This window comes from Equus caballus, chromosome 31, assembly GCF_041296265.1.
Source record: "Equus caballus isolate H_3958 breed thoroughbred chromosome 31, TB-T2T, whole genome shotgun sequence".
Taxonomy (NCBI): domain Eukaryota; kingdom Metazoa; phylum Chordata; class Mammalia; order Perissodactyla; family Equidae; genus Equus; species Equus caballus.
In genome coordinates, this window is record NC_091714.1 from 9,708,963 (window position 1) to 9,729,728 (window position 20,766).

General features: G+C 42.1%; 1 protein-coding gene across 3 annotated transcripts in view; it reads right to left on the reverse strand.

Moving 5' to 3' along the window:
* The window catches only part of TULP4 (TUB like protein 4), a 227,921-nt gene that overhangs the window by 42,983 nt on the left and 164,172 nt on the right, over nucleotides 1–20,766 (reverse strand). For all 3 annotated transcript variants that reach the window (XM_023632977.2, XM_023632976.2, XM_023632978.2), the window contains exons 5-6: nucleotides 3,040–3,220; nucleotides 393–527 (exon numbers count right to left, since the gene is read on the reverse strand). In XM_023632977.2, the coding sequence (XP_023488745.2) occupies nucleotides 393–527; nucleotides 3,040–3,220 (316 nt within the window). The remainder of the gene's footprint in view (nucleotides 1–392; nucleotides 528–3,039; nucleotides 3,221–20,766) is intronic.

The window sequence follows — 20,766 nt, forward strand, 5'->3', positions numbered from 1 at the left end:
TATCAGTTCCGTAAGAAGCCTTGAAATCACAGGGGCGTCTGTGCAAACTGTCTCGCGCACTGCCTGCTGCCTCGGGAATGGCAGGTGCTGCCGTCCAGTACTGTGCAGACTCAGGGTCAGCCAGAGGCAAGCACACTGTACACTGAGAGGGGAGCAATCTTGTCGTAGCGGGAAGAGAGCAGGTGAAGATGAAGACTGACCGTCAGGAAGCCCTCGTCAAGCTAAGCCCAGGTATCGACTCGTCAGATAAGCAGAGGAGCCCTTTATTAACAGACTCCGAGAGGTCACTGCAGAGGCCGGGAATCAGTAAGCACTGGGTGTCCGACACCCAGCCTGGAAGGGGAACGCGCACAGGGCTCGTGTGGGCCTGGGTCACGCGCAGCCTTCTGTACCTTTCAGCCCTGAGCGGATGACAGTAGGAGACAAGTCGTCGTAGCTGTTCATTAAGCTGATGTCTCCCGAGGTGAAGCTGACGGTGAGCAGCGGCTTGATGTTCTGCACCGGGATGGGGTACGCGGCTGGACCGTCTGCGGGAACAAAAGCGCTGAGTGAAAGAGAGGCGATGAGCACGTGACCCAAATCCAGGTCCACAAGGCTGCAATCCTGCAGAAGGCCTTAAAAATCACCTGACGATGCAGACCAGACTCTGCACTGGGATGCTGCCAAAGGAGGCAACACTCTACACCACTCGGGAGCTAGAGAGGGCCATCGGACGGTGCTCAGCAGGGAACCCTGGAATGGGAAGCAGGACGGGGCAGCCAGCCCTGGAGGCACCGAGTGGGGTTCCCTGGACTCTGTTATGTGGTGGTGAGAACATGCGTGAAAAGTTTATTGACCTGCGTGTTAATGGGTTATATGTTTCTAACGATGTGTAAACATAAATTATTTTAACGTCATATAATGTGTGAGGATGGTGGGAAGAGGGATGAAAATGTTTTCTTAACCCTGGTCCAGCATACAAAGAAAAGTTACTTTTCAACACTAACTGCTGTTTGATTGAGTGTTACAGGAAATGCCACACAGCAGCCACCACGAGTCCTTCTTTTTGACCCAAAGACCCCAAATCTGGAGCGAAGGTTGAGTGTGGACATGGCTCATAAAGAACTTTGCTACATCCACAGGGCACATCAAGAAAACCCTGTTTTGTGAGTTCAAGGAGTACTCATGGATGCTAAGGAAAGAGCCATGATGGACCACATTCTGGATTCTTCCACGTATTGTTTCAAAAGTGAAAGTCAGTCCCTCCCACAGGCCAGGGTGAGTCACAGGTCTTTCCGAGGGCTCAAGTCTGCTTCACGCCCACATGGAGCTCGGCTCTGGCAGCCATCCAGAGGGGGCCAGCTGACATTGCTTGCTCGCCCTTGACTCAGCGCCGCCTGCAGAGCATCCCCAGTTATTACTCTCCCTTGCTTACAATGCTATAGGGACCCACCTCTGTGCTCAAATTCCCTAGGCCACCAGGAAAGCCCCTGCTCCACCTGAAAGGCAAGTCCAGGCACCCTCCAAAGTGCCCGCCGCTTCTGGGAAGGGCCCCTGGCAAGAGCAGCAACAGGGACTCAAGTCTACGCTTAGACTTACTCTGGACTTGCTTTATCAACTTGGTCTCTGGATCTCGTTTCTTCCAATAACAAGCAGGGTAAGTGAATCTGCATTCAATCTAGTAAAGTTCCGTTTAAGAGAATGCTGAGTCCAAAGCTGAAAGACACTGACTTTCCTATTGAGGCTGGAGAAATGATCAATGCTTACTCAAGGCTTTGGTCCTACTAAGGAAGGGCATGGGTGCCTCCCAAATGGATTTATGGGTGCTAAGAGCACTCTCCCTCCCAAGACCCGCTGATCCTGAAAAACTACCACTGAGCTGAATTGTGTTCCATGTGTGGCCACCATCCTCTCCTTAAACAAATGAACAAATGAGCATGTACACGTCTCCGGGAAGCATCACACATCATCATGTCCGGGGCGGGAGGGAGAAGACAAAACAAGAGCACCCCAAGTCCCAGTGGAGGCAGATGCTGATGGGAGAAAATGAAAATACTTTCCCTGGACCAGCCCTTCGTAGGATGAACGTGCCCACAGTCACAGGGAAGGGTAGAAATCGTCCCGTGTGTGCCCTTAGTCCAGGCAGGGCACTCAGCAAGCAGTGTGAGCACAGCAGTCCAGGCTGAGGACAGACGTCCTGCAGCAGTGTGACCACGTCTCATCAGGGAGTCATTCCCTTCCACTATTTCACAATACATTTTCCTTTTAAAAAAAGAGGTTGGTGCAGGGGATGGGATGTTGGGGAAGAGCCAGAGCTTGAGTAGGCCAACGCTGAATGCTGACTTTGGTGATGGCCAACACCAACATCAAGGACTTCTGCTTTTGCGGGGAGCAGGGAGAAGGGGTCTCTTACACATTTGAGGGATAGACACACCACAAGAGGTGAAGGGGGCAGGAGTGAGAAATCATCCCCACCAAGAGTCTGAAACAATCTTTCACTACTGGAGCAAATGTGAAAAAATTCAAACGTCAACTGACCTAATCTAACACCACAGTGAGGCTTACGTGGGGCAGGCATTCTCTTCCGAACTGGGAAAGGGAAGACTTCCGCCCAAAATAAAGAAGGCAGGGACATGGATATCAGCCCGACGTACTCACACAACTACAGCTATGGGCTTTAATAACATCAGGGAGCTGGAACCCCACGTATTAAGTTACAGTAAGAGAACAGCTTATTCCGTCGTCAGTTCTCTTTATTGTCACTGAGCAGCTAAGCCCCACAACACCCCAGGGACACAGGAAGGGTTGGAAGTCTCATTTTACATCTACGGAAACCTAAGCTAATGGAGCTTCATCAACATGCCCAGAGACTCTGAGAAAAGGGACGGCAGAGAGAAGACAGATCGAGACCAGAGATTAGGCCTGTCCTGCCTTGCATCTCAGTTCGAGAACTCTTCTTGGCAAGTTAGGGTCTATGCGTATGGCGGACCTTTCCCATTCTCCTTTGAACGGTTCACTCTCCTTCGATACAATTCTGTCCCCACGGAGCCAGTGAGCTACCTTGGGGTGGGGAGTAGTCGTCTGAGTCGGTGTCGCTCTCGCTGCTGTCCTCCACCAGGAAGGCAGGGTAGTTCCAGGACATGCTGAGGATGCCATCTGACTCGTGCAGCAGGACGTGGGCCAGCATCCTGCCGTGACAGTCCATCACGATCACCTGCCCGTCGGCCGTGCCGAACAGCACCTGCAACCAAGGACCAGCACCCTTGATGGACGGGGAGAAACAGCTGTGGTTTCTAGCAAGTCTCGCCCCCTCGACTTGTTTAGAAGGACAAAACATATTTAGAACTAAAAAAAAAAAGACCAGTTAAGTAACATAGAGGATACACAAAGCATTAAGTAGTAGAAACTTAGCTGGTTATTACTGCAAGAATTTTAATCGTCTAAGACTGAAATGTGAATCATAGCATAATAAATATATTCGTTATGTGGCAGAGACATTTTCAAACAATACTGGAAAAATCCTTGTTTTATTTTTCATGGGTTCTGTTTGTTTGCTGGGTTTTTGTTTTGGTTGGTGGAGGAGAGCTAAGAAGAGGATAATATTCACTAATTTTTTGTGAAAGAAAAAGCAGCAGCAGAGGTTCATTCTTAAGAATTTCTCAAATTTAGAAGAAAAACTTTAGGTGTATGTTTATGTTTGACCAAAGAGAAAATAGCTTTGGTTATGTCAACAGGTCATATAACCATAATTGGAAAAGAAGATGGCCCTGAAATAGTTTGTCTAATGTTTTATTTCACTGAGAGTAAAAATGGTATTAATGTATTAATTAATAGTCCTACAGTGTATTAATGGTATTAATACATTCATTGAGTGCTTGCATTGAGTGCTTTGTGCCGAGCACTATACTAACAGCTTTACCTCGTTAGCTGTCAAAATAATCCTGGGAGCTCAGCTGGGCCCTTGGTGTGCTGAGGGCTCTCCTCAGGAACAGCCTCACTTCACCGCCGAGCACACTCTCGGGAACGTGCTGGGGGTGCAGGCAGGCCCCGGGCCGGAGCTACAGCACAGGCAGGGGCTAAGCCCCCTCCATCAGACTGGCAGAGGAGCAGCCCCCAGCTGTGCGAGGCTTCCCTGACATGAGTGGAGTCACCCAGCTGGATGTCCCTGGGGACGGGGACCTCCCCAGGGAGACGCCATGTTATCTGCTGCATTGTGTGTGGGCTCTGCAGTTTCTGCATCCATTGCCATTAAAAACTTAGAATCTTTTGTGTTTCATGAGATTTGTCTATCCATCAGCAACTCATCGTGAGAACCACACAAACTATTTCCATCTTACAGACGCAGCAACAATTTAAGAGAGGTCAAGTAAGTTGACAAAGCCATTCATTAAGTGGTCAAGCCAGGGTTATTTCACTAGAAAGACCAGGATTTACACATTGAGGTTTTTTATGTCCCTGCCTCTTTTTGCTTGTCAGATTTTGATGTTAAGCTCCTTGGGGGCAGACTGTCCAGAGGTGTACCCCCCAGCACCTAACAGAACTTTGGGCACACAGGGGGCACTCGATATTTACTGTTAAATGGATAAGTTAAAGCCAGTGACAATCAAAAGGAAATTTTAGGACATCAATGCTGATGATTAAGATAGATTAATTTCAAGGGAAAATATACTTCATTTAAGTAGTAATACACTCACAGAATTTACAGAGCTGTTTTAGAATAAATCAATTGTCTATAAATATTCCTTTAAACATGATCTACATTTTAATGACTGAAAACTAAAAAAAGCTAAAGCACTTTTCCTCAGGGCAGTGATGAATCCATGACCGCATGCCACTTACAGGAAAAACAGTGAACACAGTGAAAATCATTTTAGGAAAAGTGAAATTTTTGGTGCCAACAGAGGAAATAAACATCCACTGGCAAGTGGACAAAGGCCTTGTGTGACCCAGGCACTGGGATCAAGACATTGGGGCAGCGGGTCAGAGCCACGGAAGCCCTTGAGGAGGCAGGCTCCAAATGCGCTCAGTAGGCAGGTTTCAGTACGATAAACATAGAACATGACTTCTTGTGACTTGAACTGAAATGCACAATTTACATATTTCAAAAGAAGATGTGTGGGAACCGCAGCGTAAGGCGAATGGCACGGGTCAGGTCCCCGGGAAGCGAGCGTTTCTTCTATTCTCACCCGCTTGCTCAAGCACGTTTTGAAGAGCAGCCTGTGCCTCGGTGCTAGGTGAAGGGGTTATCATATCACTTACGACTGTTGTTTTCAATAAACAGAGCTCACGAGCAGGAACAGCAAACCATTATTCTCCAGGAGCACTCGGGGTGACCATACATGGATCCCAGACCAGTTCCCTGACACCCCGTTATGGGTTCTCACGTGACCCTACAGTCCTCCATTGGCACAACCATCACGACTCTCCCATCTTTACTGTGGGATTATCTGATTGCTGTCTGACTCCCATGCTTGACAGCACGCTTCTGAGGACATGGACCACGTCTGCTCTGCTCTCTGCCATCTCCCCAGGGCCTAGCATCTTAGACGACATGTGGCAGTTAAGTATTTGTGATGCTTCTGCACTGATGCATCTTTTGACTAAAACTCCTATTTTTCCATTTTAGAGAAGAACAGGTACCAGACAAGAGCAGACATCTAATTCCTGACTGGTGATTTAGTGAGTTCTCAGTGTTCAACATCACACTGAAACAAAACAGAAGAAAAAATCAGCCCCCAAACTCCCCACCATTAATCAGTTTCGACTCCAGCTCTGTTGGGAAGATAATGCACTATTAAGATTGGAGAGAAGGAAAAGAGCCACGTGAACAGACTAGCTGTCAAGCCATGATGGAGAAGTTACTCCGTTTTAGAACAAGTATGTCACAGATAACTGAAGAACACTGATACAACATGCAATCAGATTTTTAAAAACCTCCTCTGTTACATTCTTTTCATGCTTAATCACTTCCAATGAGATAAAGCTTATGTGAGCCAAGGACTTCAAGAGAACCAGACAGAGAAGTCTAATAAAAATGAACAGACACACGGGTAAAGGCGTCAGTCTCTGCTTCTTCCCTACCCCCGAATGCTCTAGAAAAATGCCTGCCGGCTTCTCCCTCCCGGGCTCTGTCTGCTTTTCCAGGCTTGACCTTATGCACTCTTCTCTCCAGGAGATCACAGTCACGTCCACGGCCCCAAGGACCCCATCACGCTGGCTCCCTGCCCAGGCCTCTCCCCTAAGCTCCAGGCTCACACATCCAACTGCTTACCTGCCACTCACCCCCAGACGTGTCAGAGGCCCTTCAGAGTCAACATGTCCCAGATGAAATGCATGACCTCATCCTTCCCCCGACCAACACACACACAACCGGGCCTTCTTCCAGCAAACAGTGGCTTGTGTTTTATCTACAATGACCTGTACAGCATCTGGTACATAACGGGTGCTCAGACAGAGCATGTGAAGGCTTTTGGGACCCACCACAGAGAAGAGATCTCACTCTAACAGCACTCCAAACTTGGCTGTTTTTGCACGTCCGTCTTTCCCACTGAACCATGAGCTCCTCAAGGGCAGGGCTGTGCCCCCAGGTTCTCCCGCATTCTCGTCATGAGTGGATGCTCGGTGGTTATTAGTAAATGAATTTCTGCCCAAAGCTTTGGCCTTTGCTCAAATTTTCCTACAAATGAAGCAACAACTTCTTTCCTTTCTTCTTTAAACCATAAACCAATGCTCAGTTCCTCCCCTCCAACTGCTCTCCAAAACACGTTCAATTACGGATGACGTAAAGTTCTGTCGCGTATTTTCCCTGCTCTTTTCTCCGTTGGGTTGCAGGCTTCATGTATGAGCAGGGACGACGCTCCCTCTGCAATGCGTACACCAAGAACCAAACAAGCTGGTAGAAACGTGTGGGTCCTCGGGCCACACCAGTCAATGGCTGTCTCTTAGTTCAATTTACTTTCCAGCCTTGAAAACACTCATTGTAGGGCCGTGTTTAACATCGAGGTGATTTTTAAATAATTAAGGTATTCACATACAATCTCTTCATTTCAATGTACTCCATGCTAAACTATTTTTAGATGCAATTATTTTAAAATATAACTTAATTAGTGCCAGTAATTTTAAATGAACCAAGCCATAAACCAAAGGGGGCAGGAAGAGGATATAAAATAATTTCAAATATTTATGTTTTGGAAACAGTGATGATATCTCATTAGTATCTTTATCTTTGGAGACTGGTACTCATCTATATTCTTGAATAAAGATCGTATTAGGAAACTTCAACTACAAAAATACACACTTCTATAAATGTTCACTTCTTTCGTAGTAGAGTTTAACTAGTAGCATTGGAACAAGTTCCAGAAGGAGTTGACTTTCTTCCCATTTATTTGCTTTTGTGATTAAAGCTGGGAGGAGTAGTTAAGAAAGTGATGACAAATTTCTACTAGTAACCTCAGCTCTGTTGGTGGCAAACAGCTAAATGTGCCACTGTGGATAGAGGAACGAAGGGACAAGCTGTGATGTCCCCTTGCTCTTTAGAAGGAAACTTCTGTCCTGAGATGTCACTTGAAGCACAACTTTTTCTTTTTTAAAGATGTCCCTGTTGGGTTTCAGAACACTAGCTTCAAGGCCAGATTTGAATATTTTGCAACTAAAGAAACAGAGTTAATGAAATCAGACAGTTGTAAATGACAGACCTGATTAACAGGATATTTCCTGGTTTACAAGAAACAAAACGAAATGTAATTTCACAGTTGACTATAACAACCATTTCTAAAACAGATATTTTAAGACTTATTCTGACAAATAAGAAAGTAATCTCACCCAGAATACCTACAATACAAAATTTGTATCTTTGGGCTAAATATGTAATTTTGAAGTCACTTCATCTTTTCACTGCAGAAAAGAACACTTATAAACTAACCCAGAAAGATGAGAGACTACCCTATGTTTAAAGATTTTCAGAGAAGGAGATATTCTATGTGTCTCAGGCACTGAATTTCATGTTAAATAATTCCCATTGCTAGAACATTCTTCCCCAAATCTCTCAGGCTCCATTTTAAAGTTCACTCACCCTTCTAAGAAACCCACACAGTGATTTCCGGGGGTGGAGGGGAAGAGTCTTGACTACACGCCTAATTAAAAAAACGCATTTAATTAGGACATCTCCAGAAGGCTACACAAGTAACTGGAAACACCAGTGAGCTCTGGGGAAGAGAACTGGGTGGCTTAGGGATAGTGGAAGAAAGGGGCCTTTTTATCAAATAGTCTTTTGAACATTTAGAATTTCATACCATGTGAAGATACCATTAAAAATATCTTTAAGTGTACACTGAACGAGGTTGAAAGAAATGTTTCAGGAACACAGCCCTTGCTCAGGTCTTTGGAGCATGGCAAAACGCCCAGGGGGGCCATTCATCACGCAGTCCTTGCGGGGTGAATGAGCAGCTTTAATCTGGGTGGGAGATGCTAAGCCATACTGGAATCTGCTTAGCCTGGTTGGTCCAGACAGTGCAAACCTGTTGCAGAAACATCCTTTCCTTTGCAAAGGAGTCGGGACTGACAGTCAGCTGGCTGGGGGGTCTGTTTCTCTCCCGATTCCTAACTAACACATAACTTTGAATTGTCATTTACGTCCCTGAGTGCTGGTCTCCTCTGTCAGCTAAGAAAGTTTTACTAGATGAGCTCTTATATGCTTTCCTGTTTCAAAATGCTCCAAATCTTTAAAATATATCTAAATATATTTCTCTGAGAACAGTAATTTCTTCCTATGGCTACTAATAAATTTCTTCAACAAAAGGACTAAGAGGAAATGATTTCCCTGTCTGAGGAAAGAAAAAGTCTCTGACTCTCCAGTAGCTGCCGGGGCACACAGTGGGGCACACTCAACAGCAGCTGTGACTGGTGTCAAAGGTAAACAAAGCTGGACACTAGTTAAAGAGGCAGGAACACATCTTAACCAGTAATAACTACAGCGGAACTGAACTCAGCTTCCGTGTGCGCAGAGGTGACTGGGCGTTTTAAAGGGAACGGGAGAGTGTCAGGGAAGTGGAAATCTACATAAAGCCGGGAGAGGGGTTTCTCAATGTGATGAAGCCATCTGGGTTTGCTAACTGGTGCTTATCTAAGTTAGGGTCCAACCACCCACAGACACAGGGAGGCAGGGGCCCTATTGTCAGGTGTTGTCTGGAACAAAAAGCAAATTCTTTCGGCAGCCTTGAGGTCTCCCAGGCAAGAACGTAAGGGAGCTGGAGTTATTCTCAGGGACACAGCTTGTGTTAAGAGAAACTACGCAAGCACTTGTGCAAATTTCTTAGACAGAGAGAGAGAGAATCTAGTTTTATAGGTCAAGGTTGACGCCTAGTCCAGAAGAGGGATCAGCAGCGCCTGCATAGAAATTCGTCAGGAGAGTGTCTGTCACTGCTAGTGGCACACATCACCTCTCTCTAACGTAACACCGGACGTGTTCAACGTCAAGGGTGGGGCTGTCAGAGCAGCAATGCATTCTGGTCAGGGAACCCTGGGAAGCTCAATCGTGTAGTTTAGCCGTCAGGACAAGCACCGGCGTGCACACAAGGACTGCATCAAAATCAAGGCCGTTACATGCCGTGGTATTAGGACAGGCAGAGGAAGAAAACGTAACACTAAATTAACAAGGAACTGACTTTAAAATAAACTTAGACCCCCAACATATAATTTTTTTTTTATTGTGGTAAGAACATTTAACATGTTCTTAACACCCTACACTCTAACTTTACACTCTACACTCTAACACTCTACACTCTTGGCCAGTTTTTAAGTGAACAATACAGCTTTGTTACCCATAGGCACAATGTTGTACAGCACACCTGCCGAACTTAATCATCTTGCATAACTGAAACTTTACACCCGCTGAACAGCAACTCCCCTTTTTCCCTTCCGCCTATCCCAGCACAACCACCATTCTACTCTCTGCTTCTGTGAGTCTGATTATTTTAGGCACCTCATCTAAGTGAGATCACGCAGTACTTGGCCTTCCGCAACTGGATTATTTCACTTAACAAAATGTCCTCAAAGTTTATTCATGAATGACTCAGCCTTCTTTTTGAAGTTGAATACTATGTCACCGTATGTCTACACTACATTTTCTTTATGCATTCATTCACTGGTGGACATTTAGGTTGTTTCCACACCTCAGCTATGGTGAATAACGCTGCAATGAACACGGTTGTACAAATGTCTCTTCAAGACCCCGCTTTCAATTCTTCTGGATAATTACCCAAGAGTGGGATTGCTGGATCATACAGTATTTCTATTTTTAATTTTTGGAGAAACCTCCATAATATTTTCCTTAATGGTTAGAACATTCTATATTCCACCAAGAGAGTACCAGCGTTCCAATCTCTCCACATCCTCACCAACCCTTGTTACCTTGTGTTTTCAAAAACAGCCATCCTGACAGAACTGAGGTGATTTCAGATTGTGATTTTGATTTGCATTTCCCAGACAATTAGTGATGTTGAGCATCTTTCATATGTTTTTGGTCACTGGTACGTCTTCTTTGGAGAAATGTCTATTCGAATCCATTGCCCATTTTTAAATCTGGTTATTTGGCTTCTTTTGTTTTTTGCTATTGAGTTGAAGGAGCTCCTTGTTTATTTTGGATATTAACTGGTTATCAGATATATGGTTTGGAAGTATTTCTTCCCATTCCATAGGCTGCCTGTTTACTCTGTTAATTGTTTTCTGTGCTGTGTAGAAACTTTTTATGATGTGGTCCTACTTGTCTAATTTTGCTTTTGTTGCCTATGCCATTGGTGTCATATCCAAGAAATCACTGCCAAGACGAATGTCATGAAGTTTTCCCCCATGTTTCCTTCTAGAAGTTTTATAGTGTCAAGTCTTGTGTTTAAATCTTTAATCCATTTTGAGTTGATTTTTGTACACGGTGTAAGAGACGAGGGTCCAATTCCATACTTTTGCAGGTACAGATCCAGTTTTCCTGGCACCATTTGTTGAAGACACTATTGTCTCCCCATTGCATATTCTCGGCACCCTTGTTGAAGACCATTTGACTACACATGCATGGGTTAATTTCTGGGTTCTCTATTCGGTCCCATGGGTCTCTATGTCTGTATTTATGCCAACACCTTTCTGTTTTATTTAGTGTAGTTTGTAACATATTTTGAAATCAGGACATGTGATTCCTCCAGCTTTATTCTTCCTCAACATTGTTTTAGCTATTCCAGGTCCTTGGTGGTTTCATTTAACGTTTAGGATTGTTTCTGTATTTCTGTAAAAAGCGCCATTGGGATTTTTATATGGATTCACTCAATCTGTAGATCGCTTTGAGTAGTATGGACATTTTAGTCATAGTAAGTCTTCCAATCCATGAACACGGGGCATTTTTCCATTTATTTGTGTCTTTAATTTCCCTCATCTATGTTTTCTAGTCTTCAGTGTAAAAGTCTTTCACTTCCTTGGTTAAGCTTATTCCTATTTTATTCTTTTTGATGCTATTATAAGTGGGATTTTCTTACTTTCCTTTTCAGATAGTTCACCCTATAGAAACGCAACTGATTTTTGTATATTGATTTTGTATCCTGCAACTTTACTGAATCCATTTATTTCAACCGTGTGTGTGTGTGTGTGTGTGTGTGTGTGTGTGAGTGTATGTAGCTTTTAGGGTTTTCTAAGATCATGTCATTTGCAAAGATAATTTTATTTCTTCCTTTCCTATTTGAATGCCTTTTCTTTCTTTTTCTTGCCTTATTGCTATAATTGCAGTACTATGTTGAATAAAAGTGGAGAGAGCAAGTATCCTCATCTTGTTCCTGATCATAGAGGAAAAGCTTTTAGTTTTTCACCTTTGAGTATGATATTAGCTATGGGATTTTCATATATGGCCTTTACTATATTGAAGTAATTTCCTTTTATTCCTAGTTTGTTGAAAGTTTTTATCATGAAGGTGTGTTGAATTTTCTCTAATGCTTTTTATGCATCTATTGAGATGATCGTCTTGTATTATTCAATGTTCTGTTAATACAGTGTATCACAATAATTGATTTCCCTATGTTGTTGAACATCCTTGCATCCTAGGGATAAATCCCAATTGAGTCTTGTGTATGATCCTTTCAAAGTTCTGTTGAACTCGGTTTGCTAGCATGGTCGTGTGTCACTTAACAATGGGGATACATTCTGAGAAATGTGTTGTTAGGTGATTTCATCATCGTGCAAACATCATAGAGTGTACTTACATGAACCCAGATGGTATAGCCTACTACACACCTAGGCTATATGGTGGAGCCTATTGCTCCTAGGCTACAAATCTGTACAGTATATTACTGTACTGAATACTGTAGGCAATTGTTAACACAATGGTAAATATTTGTATATCTAAACAGAAAAAGTACAGTAAAAAATATAATATAAAAGATTAAAAAATGGTACACCTGTATGGGGCACTCACCATGAATGGAGCTTGCAGACTGGAGGTTGCTCTGGGTGAGTCCGTGAGTGAGTGGTGAGTGCATGTGAAGTCCGAGGGCACCGATGGACACTGCTGCAGAGCTGTAGACTTCACAGACACTACACACTTAGGCGACACTAAGTTTATCAAAAATATTTTTCTTTCTTCAATAATAAATTAAGCTTAGCTTACTGTAACTTTTTTTTTTTTAAAGATTGGCACCTGAGCTAACAACCGTGGCCAATCTTTTTTTTTTTCTGCTTTTTTCTCCCCGAATCCCCCCAGTATATAGTTGTATATTTCAGTTGTGGGTCTTGTATCGTAACTTTTTTACTTTATAAACTTTTACATTTTTTTAACTTTTTGACTCTTTTGTAATAAGACTTAGCTTAAAACACAATATACAGCTGTAAAAAAATTTTTCTCTCTTTACATCCTTATTTTATAGGCCTTTTCCTATTTTTTAAAAATTTTATTTTTCTTTTTACTTTTTAAACTTTTTTGTTAAGTACTAAGCCACAAACATATACATTAGCCTAGGCCTACACAGGGTCAGGATCATCAATATCACTGTCTTCCACCTCCACATCTTGACCCACTGGAAGGTCTTCAGGGGCAATAACACACACGGGGCTGTCACCTCCTGTGATAACAATGCCTTCTTCTGGAATACTGCCTGAAGAAGTCGAGGTTTGTTTACACCAGCATCACCATAAACACGAGTGATGCGTTGACAATACGACAGCAACGGCTTCACTAGGCAATAGGAATTTTTCAGCTCCATCATCTTAACGGGATAATAACCTTACGGGACCATTGTCATATATGCAGTCCATCATTGAGCTAAATGTTATGTGGCATGACTGTATTTGAGGATTTTTGTACCTATGTTCATCAGGGATGCAGGTCTGTAATTTTTTTTCTTACAGTGTCTTTGGCTTTGGTATCAGGTTAATGCTGGCCTCATAAAATGAATTTGGAAGTGTTCCCTCCTCCTCAAGTTTCTGGAAGAGACTGAGAAGGAATGGTGTTAATTCTTTAAATGTTTGGCAGAATTCACTAGTGAAGCCATCTGTCCTGGACTTTTCTTTGTTGGGAACTTTTTGATTACTGCTTCAATCTCCCTCCTAGCTATGGTCTCTTCAGATTTTCTATTTCTTCATGACTCAGTCTCAGTAGGTTGTATGTTTCTAGAAATTTACCCATTTCTGCTATGTTATCCAATTTGTTAGCATATAACTATTTATAGCAGTTTCTAATGATCATTTTTATTTGTGACATCAGTTACAACGTCTCCTCTTTCATTTCTGATTTTATTTGGGTCATCTCTCTTTTTCTTTGTTAGTCTAGCTGAAGTTTCATCAATTTTGTTGATCTTTTCAAAAAACTCACTCTTTGTTTTGTTGACTTTTTTCCTATTTTCCATTTTGTTTTCTTTCTGCTCTAATCTTTATTATTTCCTTCCTTCTGCTAACTTTGGGCTGTTTTTCTATAGTTCCTTCAGTTGTAAAGTTTGATCGTTTATTTGAGATCTTTTTTTTCTTATTATAGCTATTTATTGCTATAAACTCTTCTCTTAGTACTGTTTTGCTCCATCCCGTAAGTTCTGGTATGTTGCGTTTTAGTTTTCATTTGTCTCAAGGGTAGTTTCTAATTCCCCTTTTGATTTCTTTTTTACCTTCTGGTTACTCAAGAGTGGATTCTTCAATTTCCACATATTTGTGGATTTTCCAGTATTCCTTCTGCTATTCATTGCTAGTTGTATTTCATTGTGATTGAAAATGATACTTGATATGATTCTAATCTTTTTAAATTTGTTAAGACTTGCTTTGTGACCCAGCATGTGATCCATCCTGGAGAATTTTCTTTGTGCACTTGAGAAGAATGTATATTCTGCTTCTGTTGGGTGGAACGTTCTATACAGACCTCTTAGGTCCATTTGGTTTACAGAGGAGTTAAAGTCCATGTTTTCTTTAGGGATTTTCCATCTGGACGTTCTATCCATTACCGAAAGTGGCTTACTGAAGTCTCCTACCATTACTGTGTTGCTGTCTATTTCTGCCTTCAGTTCTGTCAATGTTAGCGTTATATATTTAGTGTTTTATATATTTAGGTGCTCTGATGTTGCGTGCATATATATATTTGTAATTGTTATTTTCACGGTGAATTGACTGTTTGGCATCTAACATCTTTCTTTGTTTCTTCTTACGGTTTCTGACTTAAAGTGTCTTTTGTCTGACATAAATATAGTCAGTTTTGATCTCGTTTGGCTATCATTGGCATTCAATATCTTTTTCTATCCTTTCACTGTCAGTGTATATATGATCTTAAATCGAAAGTGAATCTCTTGTACGCAATATATAGTTGGGTCTTGGGGTTTTTTTTAATCCATTCAGCTACTCTGTGTCTTTTGACTGGGGGGTTTAATTCATTTATATTTAAAGTATTATTGATAGGAAAGGACTTCCTATTGCCATTTTCTGTAAGTCTTGTAGCTCATTTGTCCCTCTTTGCCTTTCTTGCCATCTTCCTTTGTGTTTCATTGATGTTTTGTAGTCTATGGTTTGATTCCTCTCTTTTTTGTGTATCTTCTACAGGTATTTTCTTTGTGGTTGCCACGGGGCTTACATAAGTCAACTTATAGCTATCGCATCTACTTTAAACTCATAACAACTTAACTTCAGTTGCATACAAAACTTTTACTTCTTCCCACTGACGCTTTGTTACTGATGTCACAATTTACATCTTTTTATATTGTGCATCCATTAACATATTTTTATACTTATTTTTAATATTCTTGATTTTAACTTTTATAAGAGAATTAAAAGTGACTTACCTATCATTATTACAAGAAAAAAGTATGCTGCATCTGTCTATATATTTATCTTTATCAATGAGTATTCTATTTTCATAGCTTTCATATGATGGTTTAGCATTCTTTCATTTTCCCCCCTAGTTTTACTGAGAAATAACTGACATATATCACTGCATAAATTGAAGGCATAGAGCATGGTAGTTTGATTTACATATATTGTGAAATGATTACCACAATAGGTTCAGCTAACATCCATAATCTCATACAGATACAATACAAAGAAAAAAGGAAAAACTTTCTGCGCGTGATAAGAACTCTTCGAATTAACTCTCTTACCCGCTTTCCCTATGTATCATAGAGGAGAGTTCCCTATAGTCATCATGCTGCACATTACATCCCTAATTACCTATTTACCTCGAACTGGAGGTTTGTATCCTTTGACCACCTTCCTCCAATTTCCCCTCCCCTCACTCCGCACCTCTGGTAACCACAAGTCTAATCTCTCTTTCTATGAGTTTCGTTTAGATTACACATATAAGTGAGACCACACACTATTTGTCTTTCTCTGTCTGACTTATATCACTTAGCATAATGCCCTCAAGGTCATCGATGTTGTTGCAAATGGTAGGTTTTCCTCATTTTTAATGGCGGAATAATGGTCCTTTGTATACATACACCGCAAGTTCTTTATCCATTCATCCACTCATGGACACTTGGGCTGTTTCCATGCCTTGGTGATCATGAATGATAGCATCCTTTCACTGCAACTTGAAGAACTCCTTTTCGCACTTTTTGTTAAGGCAGGTCTAGTGGTGATGTGTGTGTGAGAACAACTTTTGTGTGTCTGGGAAAGCCTTTCTCTCTCCTTCACTTTGAAGGACAGTTTTCCCAGGTACAGCATTCATGGTTGGCGGTTTTTCATTTAGCACTTTGAATATATCATTACACCCCGTTCTGGGCTGCAAGGTTTCTGCTGAGAAATCTGCTGATAGTCTTATGGGTTTCTTTGTACGAGACAAGTCACTTTTTCCTGCTGCTTTTAAAACTGTCTTGGGGCCAGCTCAGTGGCCTAGTGGTGAAGTTAGCGCACTGCACCTTGGCAGCCGGGGATTCATGGGTTTAGATGCCGGGTGCAGACCTGTGCACCGCTCATCAAGCCATCCTATGGTGGTATCCCACAAAACAGAGTAAGATTGGCACAGATGTTAGTTCAGCAACAATCCTTCCCAAGCAAAAAGAGGAAGACTAGCAAGAGATGTTAGCTCAGGGCTAATCTTCTTCATCAAAAAAGAAAAAAACTATCTTTGTCTTTGACAGTTTGATTATTATGTATCTTGGTGTGGATTTTTTTTTTAGTTCATCTTATTTGGGCTCCATTGGGATTTGTGGATCTGGATGTCCACTTTCTTCCCAGATTTGGGAAGTTTTTGGCCATTATTTCTTTGAATAAGCTTTCTGCCCCTTTCTTTCTCTCTCTTCTCCTTCTGGGATTCCCATAATGCATATATTGGCCCATGTGATGGTGTCCTACAAGTCCTTTAAGCTTTCTTCATTCTATCTCACTTTTTCTTTTTTTTAAAAAAATTATTTTTGTGCAATTTTCTTCTTTTTTTAAATATTAGCATCTGCACTAACATCTATTATCAATCTTCTTTTTGTTTTTTCTTCTTCTCCCCAAAGCCCCCCAGTACATAGTTGTATGTTTTAGTTGTAGGTCCTTCTGGCTCTGCTATGTGGCATGTCACTTCAGCATGGCTCGACGAGTGGTGCTAGGTCTGCACCCAGGATCTGAACTGGCGAAACCCTGGGCCACCAAAGCAGTGCATGTGAACCTAACCAGTTGGCCGTGGGGCTGGCCCCTCACTGTTTTCTTTGTGCTCCTCTGACTGTGTAATTTCCAATGACCTATCTTCAAGTTCACTGCTTCTTTTTTCTGCTTGATCTAATCTGATGCTGAAATCCTCTAGTGAATTTTTCATTTCAGTTATTGTATTCTTCACCTCATAATTTCTGATTTTTAAAAAACATTTTCTGTCTCTGTGTTGAAATTCTCACTTTGTTCATGCATTATTCTCCTGATTTTGTTGAGCACTTTATGATTGTTATTTTGAATTCTCTGTCAGGTAAATCATATAATCTCCATTTCACTGGGGTCAGAATCTGGAGACTTATCTTGTCCTTTGTTTGGGACATATTTCCTTGTTTCTTCATTTTCCTTGACTCTCTGGGTTGGTGTCTGTGCATTAGACAAAACAGCCACCTCTCCCAGTCTTCATGGACTAACCTTGTACACTAGAAGCCTCTCGCCAATCATCCTGTTCAGAGATTCTGGAGGCCTCTCAAACCACTGTGCTAGTCTGAACCACTGTCTTTGTTCTTAATAACCCCCAGGTGTCTAGAATATGCTGGGTCCTGTCAGTGCTCCAAGACAGAGCCAGTCCCTCGGCAGCCCCCATAAAACAGGGAACATTGGATACGGTCGAACTCTTTCCCTCCCCAAGCAGAAGCCCGGATCTGAGGTTTTTACTAGCTCACTTTGCTTTGGGCTGAGGAGAGGAGCTGTGCTAAGTGCTACCCCATGCTAGTTCCAACCACCCACTTTGTTCTTAGTGACCCCCAGGCATCCTACCAGCCCTCTGAGACAGGTGAGACAGAAGCTAGGGCCTCCGGACACACCTAGAAAAAATCAGAATGTTGGATGTATTGTCCAGTTCTTTCCTTCTATTCCCAGGGAGAGTCTGGGAACTGGGGATTTTCTCCCAATCATACGGTGCTTTGCCAGAGGTAGTGATTATGGCAAGAGGGTATCTCAAATTTTCCTACCAGCTCTGATGTGGCTGGTTTCACATTCACCTGGGGTGCAGGAGCCTCTCAGCTAGTTTCTGGATTTCTCACAAAGGGAAATGGGCTGTGTACTGTTGATTTGGGACGTTGTTATGGAAAGGAAGGTCCACGGCTTTCTATTCCACCATCTGGCTGAGGTTCACCCCTGCACAACACACTCTTTGGAAGGTGTATGTAATAACAGCCAGTGTATACAAATAACTGTCTCCCATTTTTCCTTCTTAAACTAAATTGTTAAACATAAATTTCAAGAAAGGTATTTTTATTTAGCATATTTTATAATTCATCTAAACTGAGTGTTCTATATAGTGATTCATCAATGATCTGAGTCCAGAGATAAGAAAGAGTAATTTAATTTTTAAATGTCTTAATTGCCACTCTCAGTCAACCAAAACAACATCAACAAAAGAAAATAAAAGAAAGTACAAACACAGTAGCTGCACCTGTTTTTGCTAAAGAAATCTTCTCTCTTCTATGAAGAGCTCAACAGAAGTTCCAGAATACACAGAAAATAAAAATTGGGGGGAAAAAAGCCTAAACAATATCAACAATTGTATAAAGGTAGGTATGAAGGGTGGGAGGTCATCTCCTGACTTGCTTTCCCGAGTATCTTTCCATAATTTTCCTTAATTGTTACTTACATCCTCCTTGCCTATTTTGGCAAGAATCATTCCTATATATGTTCAGTTCAGGGCTTAAATAAAGACAGGCTTCCCTTTCGCAGTCCACACACTACTAAAAAGCCGTGGGGAAATCAAATGGGGACGGAGGGAAGAGAATCACTCTTTCCATCAGTTTAAGTTAAACCTCACTTTAAAGCAGTGTCGCCACGAGCCACTAGGCAGGAGCTCTACTCCATAGGTCCCTTAACCCACTCACAGTTCACTCACCATTGAGGGTCTCCAGCATAAGAAGGGACCACTGAGGGGTTACTGTAGTGAGTTTGTGGGTTAAAAAATAATAATTAATGAGTACAAGAGCTTGTGTGAGAGTGATTTCCACGTTCTCTTTTCGTTGTGTTGAGGACAATGGCTTTCAAGTCTTTCCAGGGACTCGAAAACCTACACAGTACCTGTAAGTACTCCCTTAAAGGACCAGGTGCAGGCTCACCGAAGGAGGTGAGATTAGCTGGGGGAAGGGGGGACTGTCAGCTGAGTCACTCCCAAAGCCAGCACTTAAAGGGCCAACAGAGGGAAACACGTTTTTTTTTTTTTTTTTTGTCTTTTGAGGAAGATTAGCCCTGAGCTAACATCTGCTGCCAATCCTCTTTTTGCTGAGGAAGACTGGCCCTGAGCTACCATCTATGTCCATCTTCCTCTACTTTATATGTGGTATGCCTGCCACAGCATGGCTTGACAAGCGGTGTGTAGGTCCGCACCCAGGATCTGCACTGGTGAACCCCAGGCCACCAAAGCAGAACGTGCGAACTTAACCGCTGCACCACCAGGCTGGCCCCAAAATGCATTCTTATAGTGAATAAAAAACTCCTTGCAAACAATAAATTGTGACTGTCTTTATTTCGGTTTTGTTAAGTTTGATTTTTTTTTCTATCAAAGAGTGGGCCTCATCCATGTTGTAGGCATTTCCACCATGTCAAACATCAGTAAATTACTTTTCACTTACAAAACTGCGGTATGAACATCACATTTTTAGCTGAGAAAGCAAAGAGTTAGATTGCTTTTTAAAAGTCTCCTATATAAATCATTTCCTATCTTACAGCACAAGCCCAAGAAAAGCTTCAGGATGAACACCCATCCCCCCTGATGCCACAGAGGACCTCCTGTAAAGCCAGGGGTTGATCCAAGGCTCAGACAAATTACCTACTGTAACCTGACAAGAACCTTCTACAAAGTAAGAAAAGAAGCCGTGTGATAATGGCACTGTGGTTATGGAAAGAAACGCCACATTTTGAAGAGATTTATCCTGAAGGATGCCTGGGTGAAAGGACACGCCATCGGGGATTTGCTTTAAATACAGCAAAGAAGAAACATGAAGAGATAAAAAAAGCAAATGTGGAGATATGTATGGGTTCTTCTATTTATTTTTGCTATGTTACTCAATTTTTTTATAATTAGCAAATTATAAAAAGAGGAGTTAGCAAATCTCCTTGAGTTCTACTTTAGTACTTATATTTAAAATGTAAATAATTAATTATTCTTTTCAATTGACTAATGTGTTAAAACTTTAAGTGCATATGAGTATCTATGACAGTTGGTTTTTCATCAATATCTCTGAAAAGATACTGTATAGTAATGACTTAAAAATTTTTAAAAATTATTTGAACTAAATGAATTAAAAATCCTGGGGCCAGCCCTGTGGCTGAGTGGTTAAGTTCGTGCACTCTGCTTCGGTGGCCCAAGGCTTCGCCAGTTCGAATCCTGGGCGCGGACATAGCACCACTCGTCGGGCCACATTGAGGCGGCGTCCCCCATGCCACAACTAGAAGGACCCACAACTAAAATATACAACTATGTACTGGGGGGCTTTGGGAGAAAAAGGAAAAATAAAACCTTTAAAAGTCCTGCACTGAAATATCCCCACTAACAATCCTGCTACACTAACTACTCAAGTCCTGACCACTCCACTCCAAATGGGAAATTAAGGACATATTTTTTGCAAACTATGTCCATAAAAACAGCTTTCATTTCACAGATGTCACAGAGGCACAATGGGTACTTTGAGT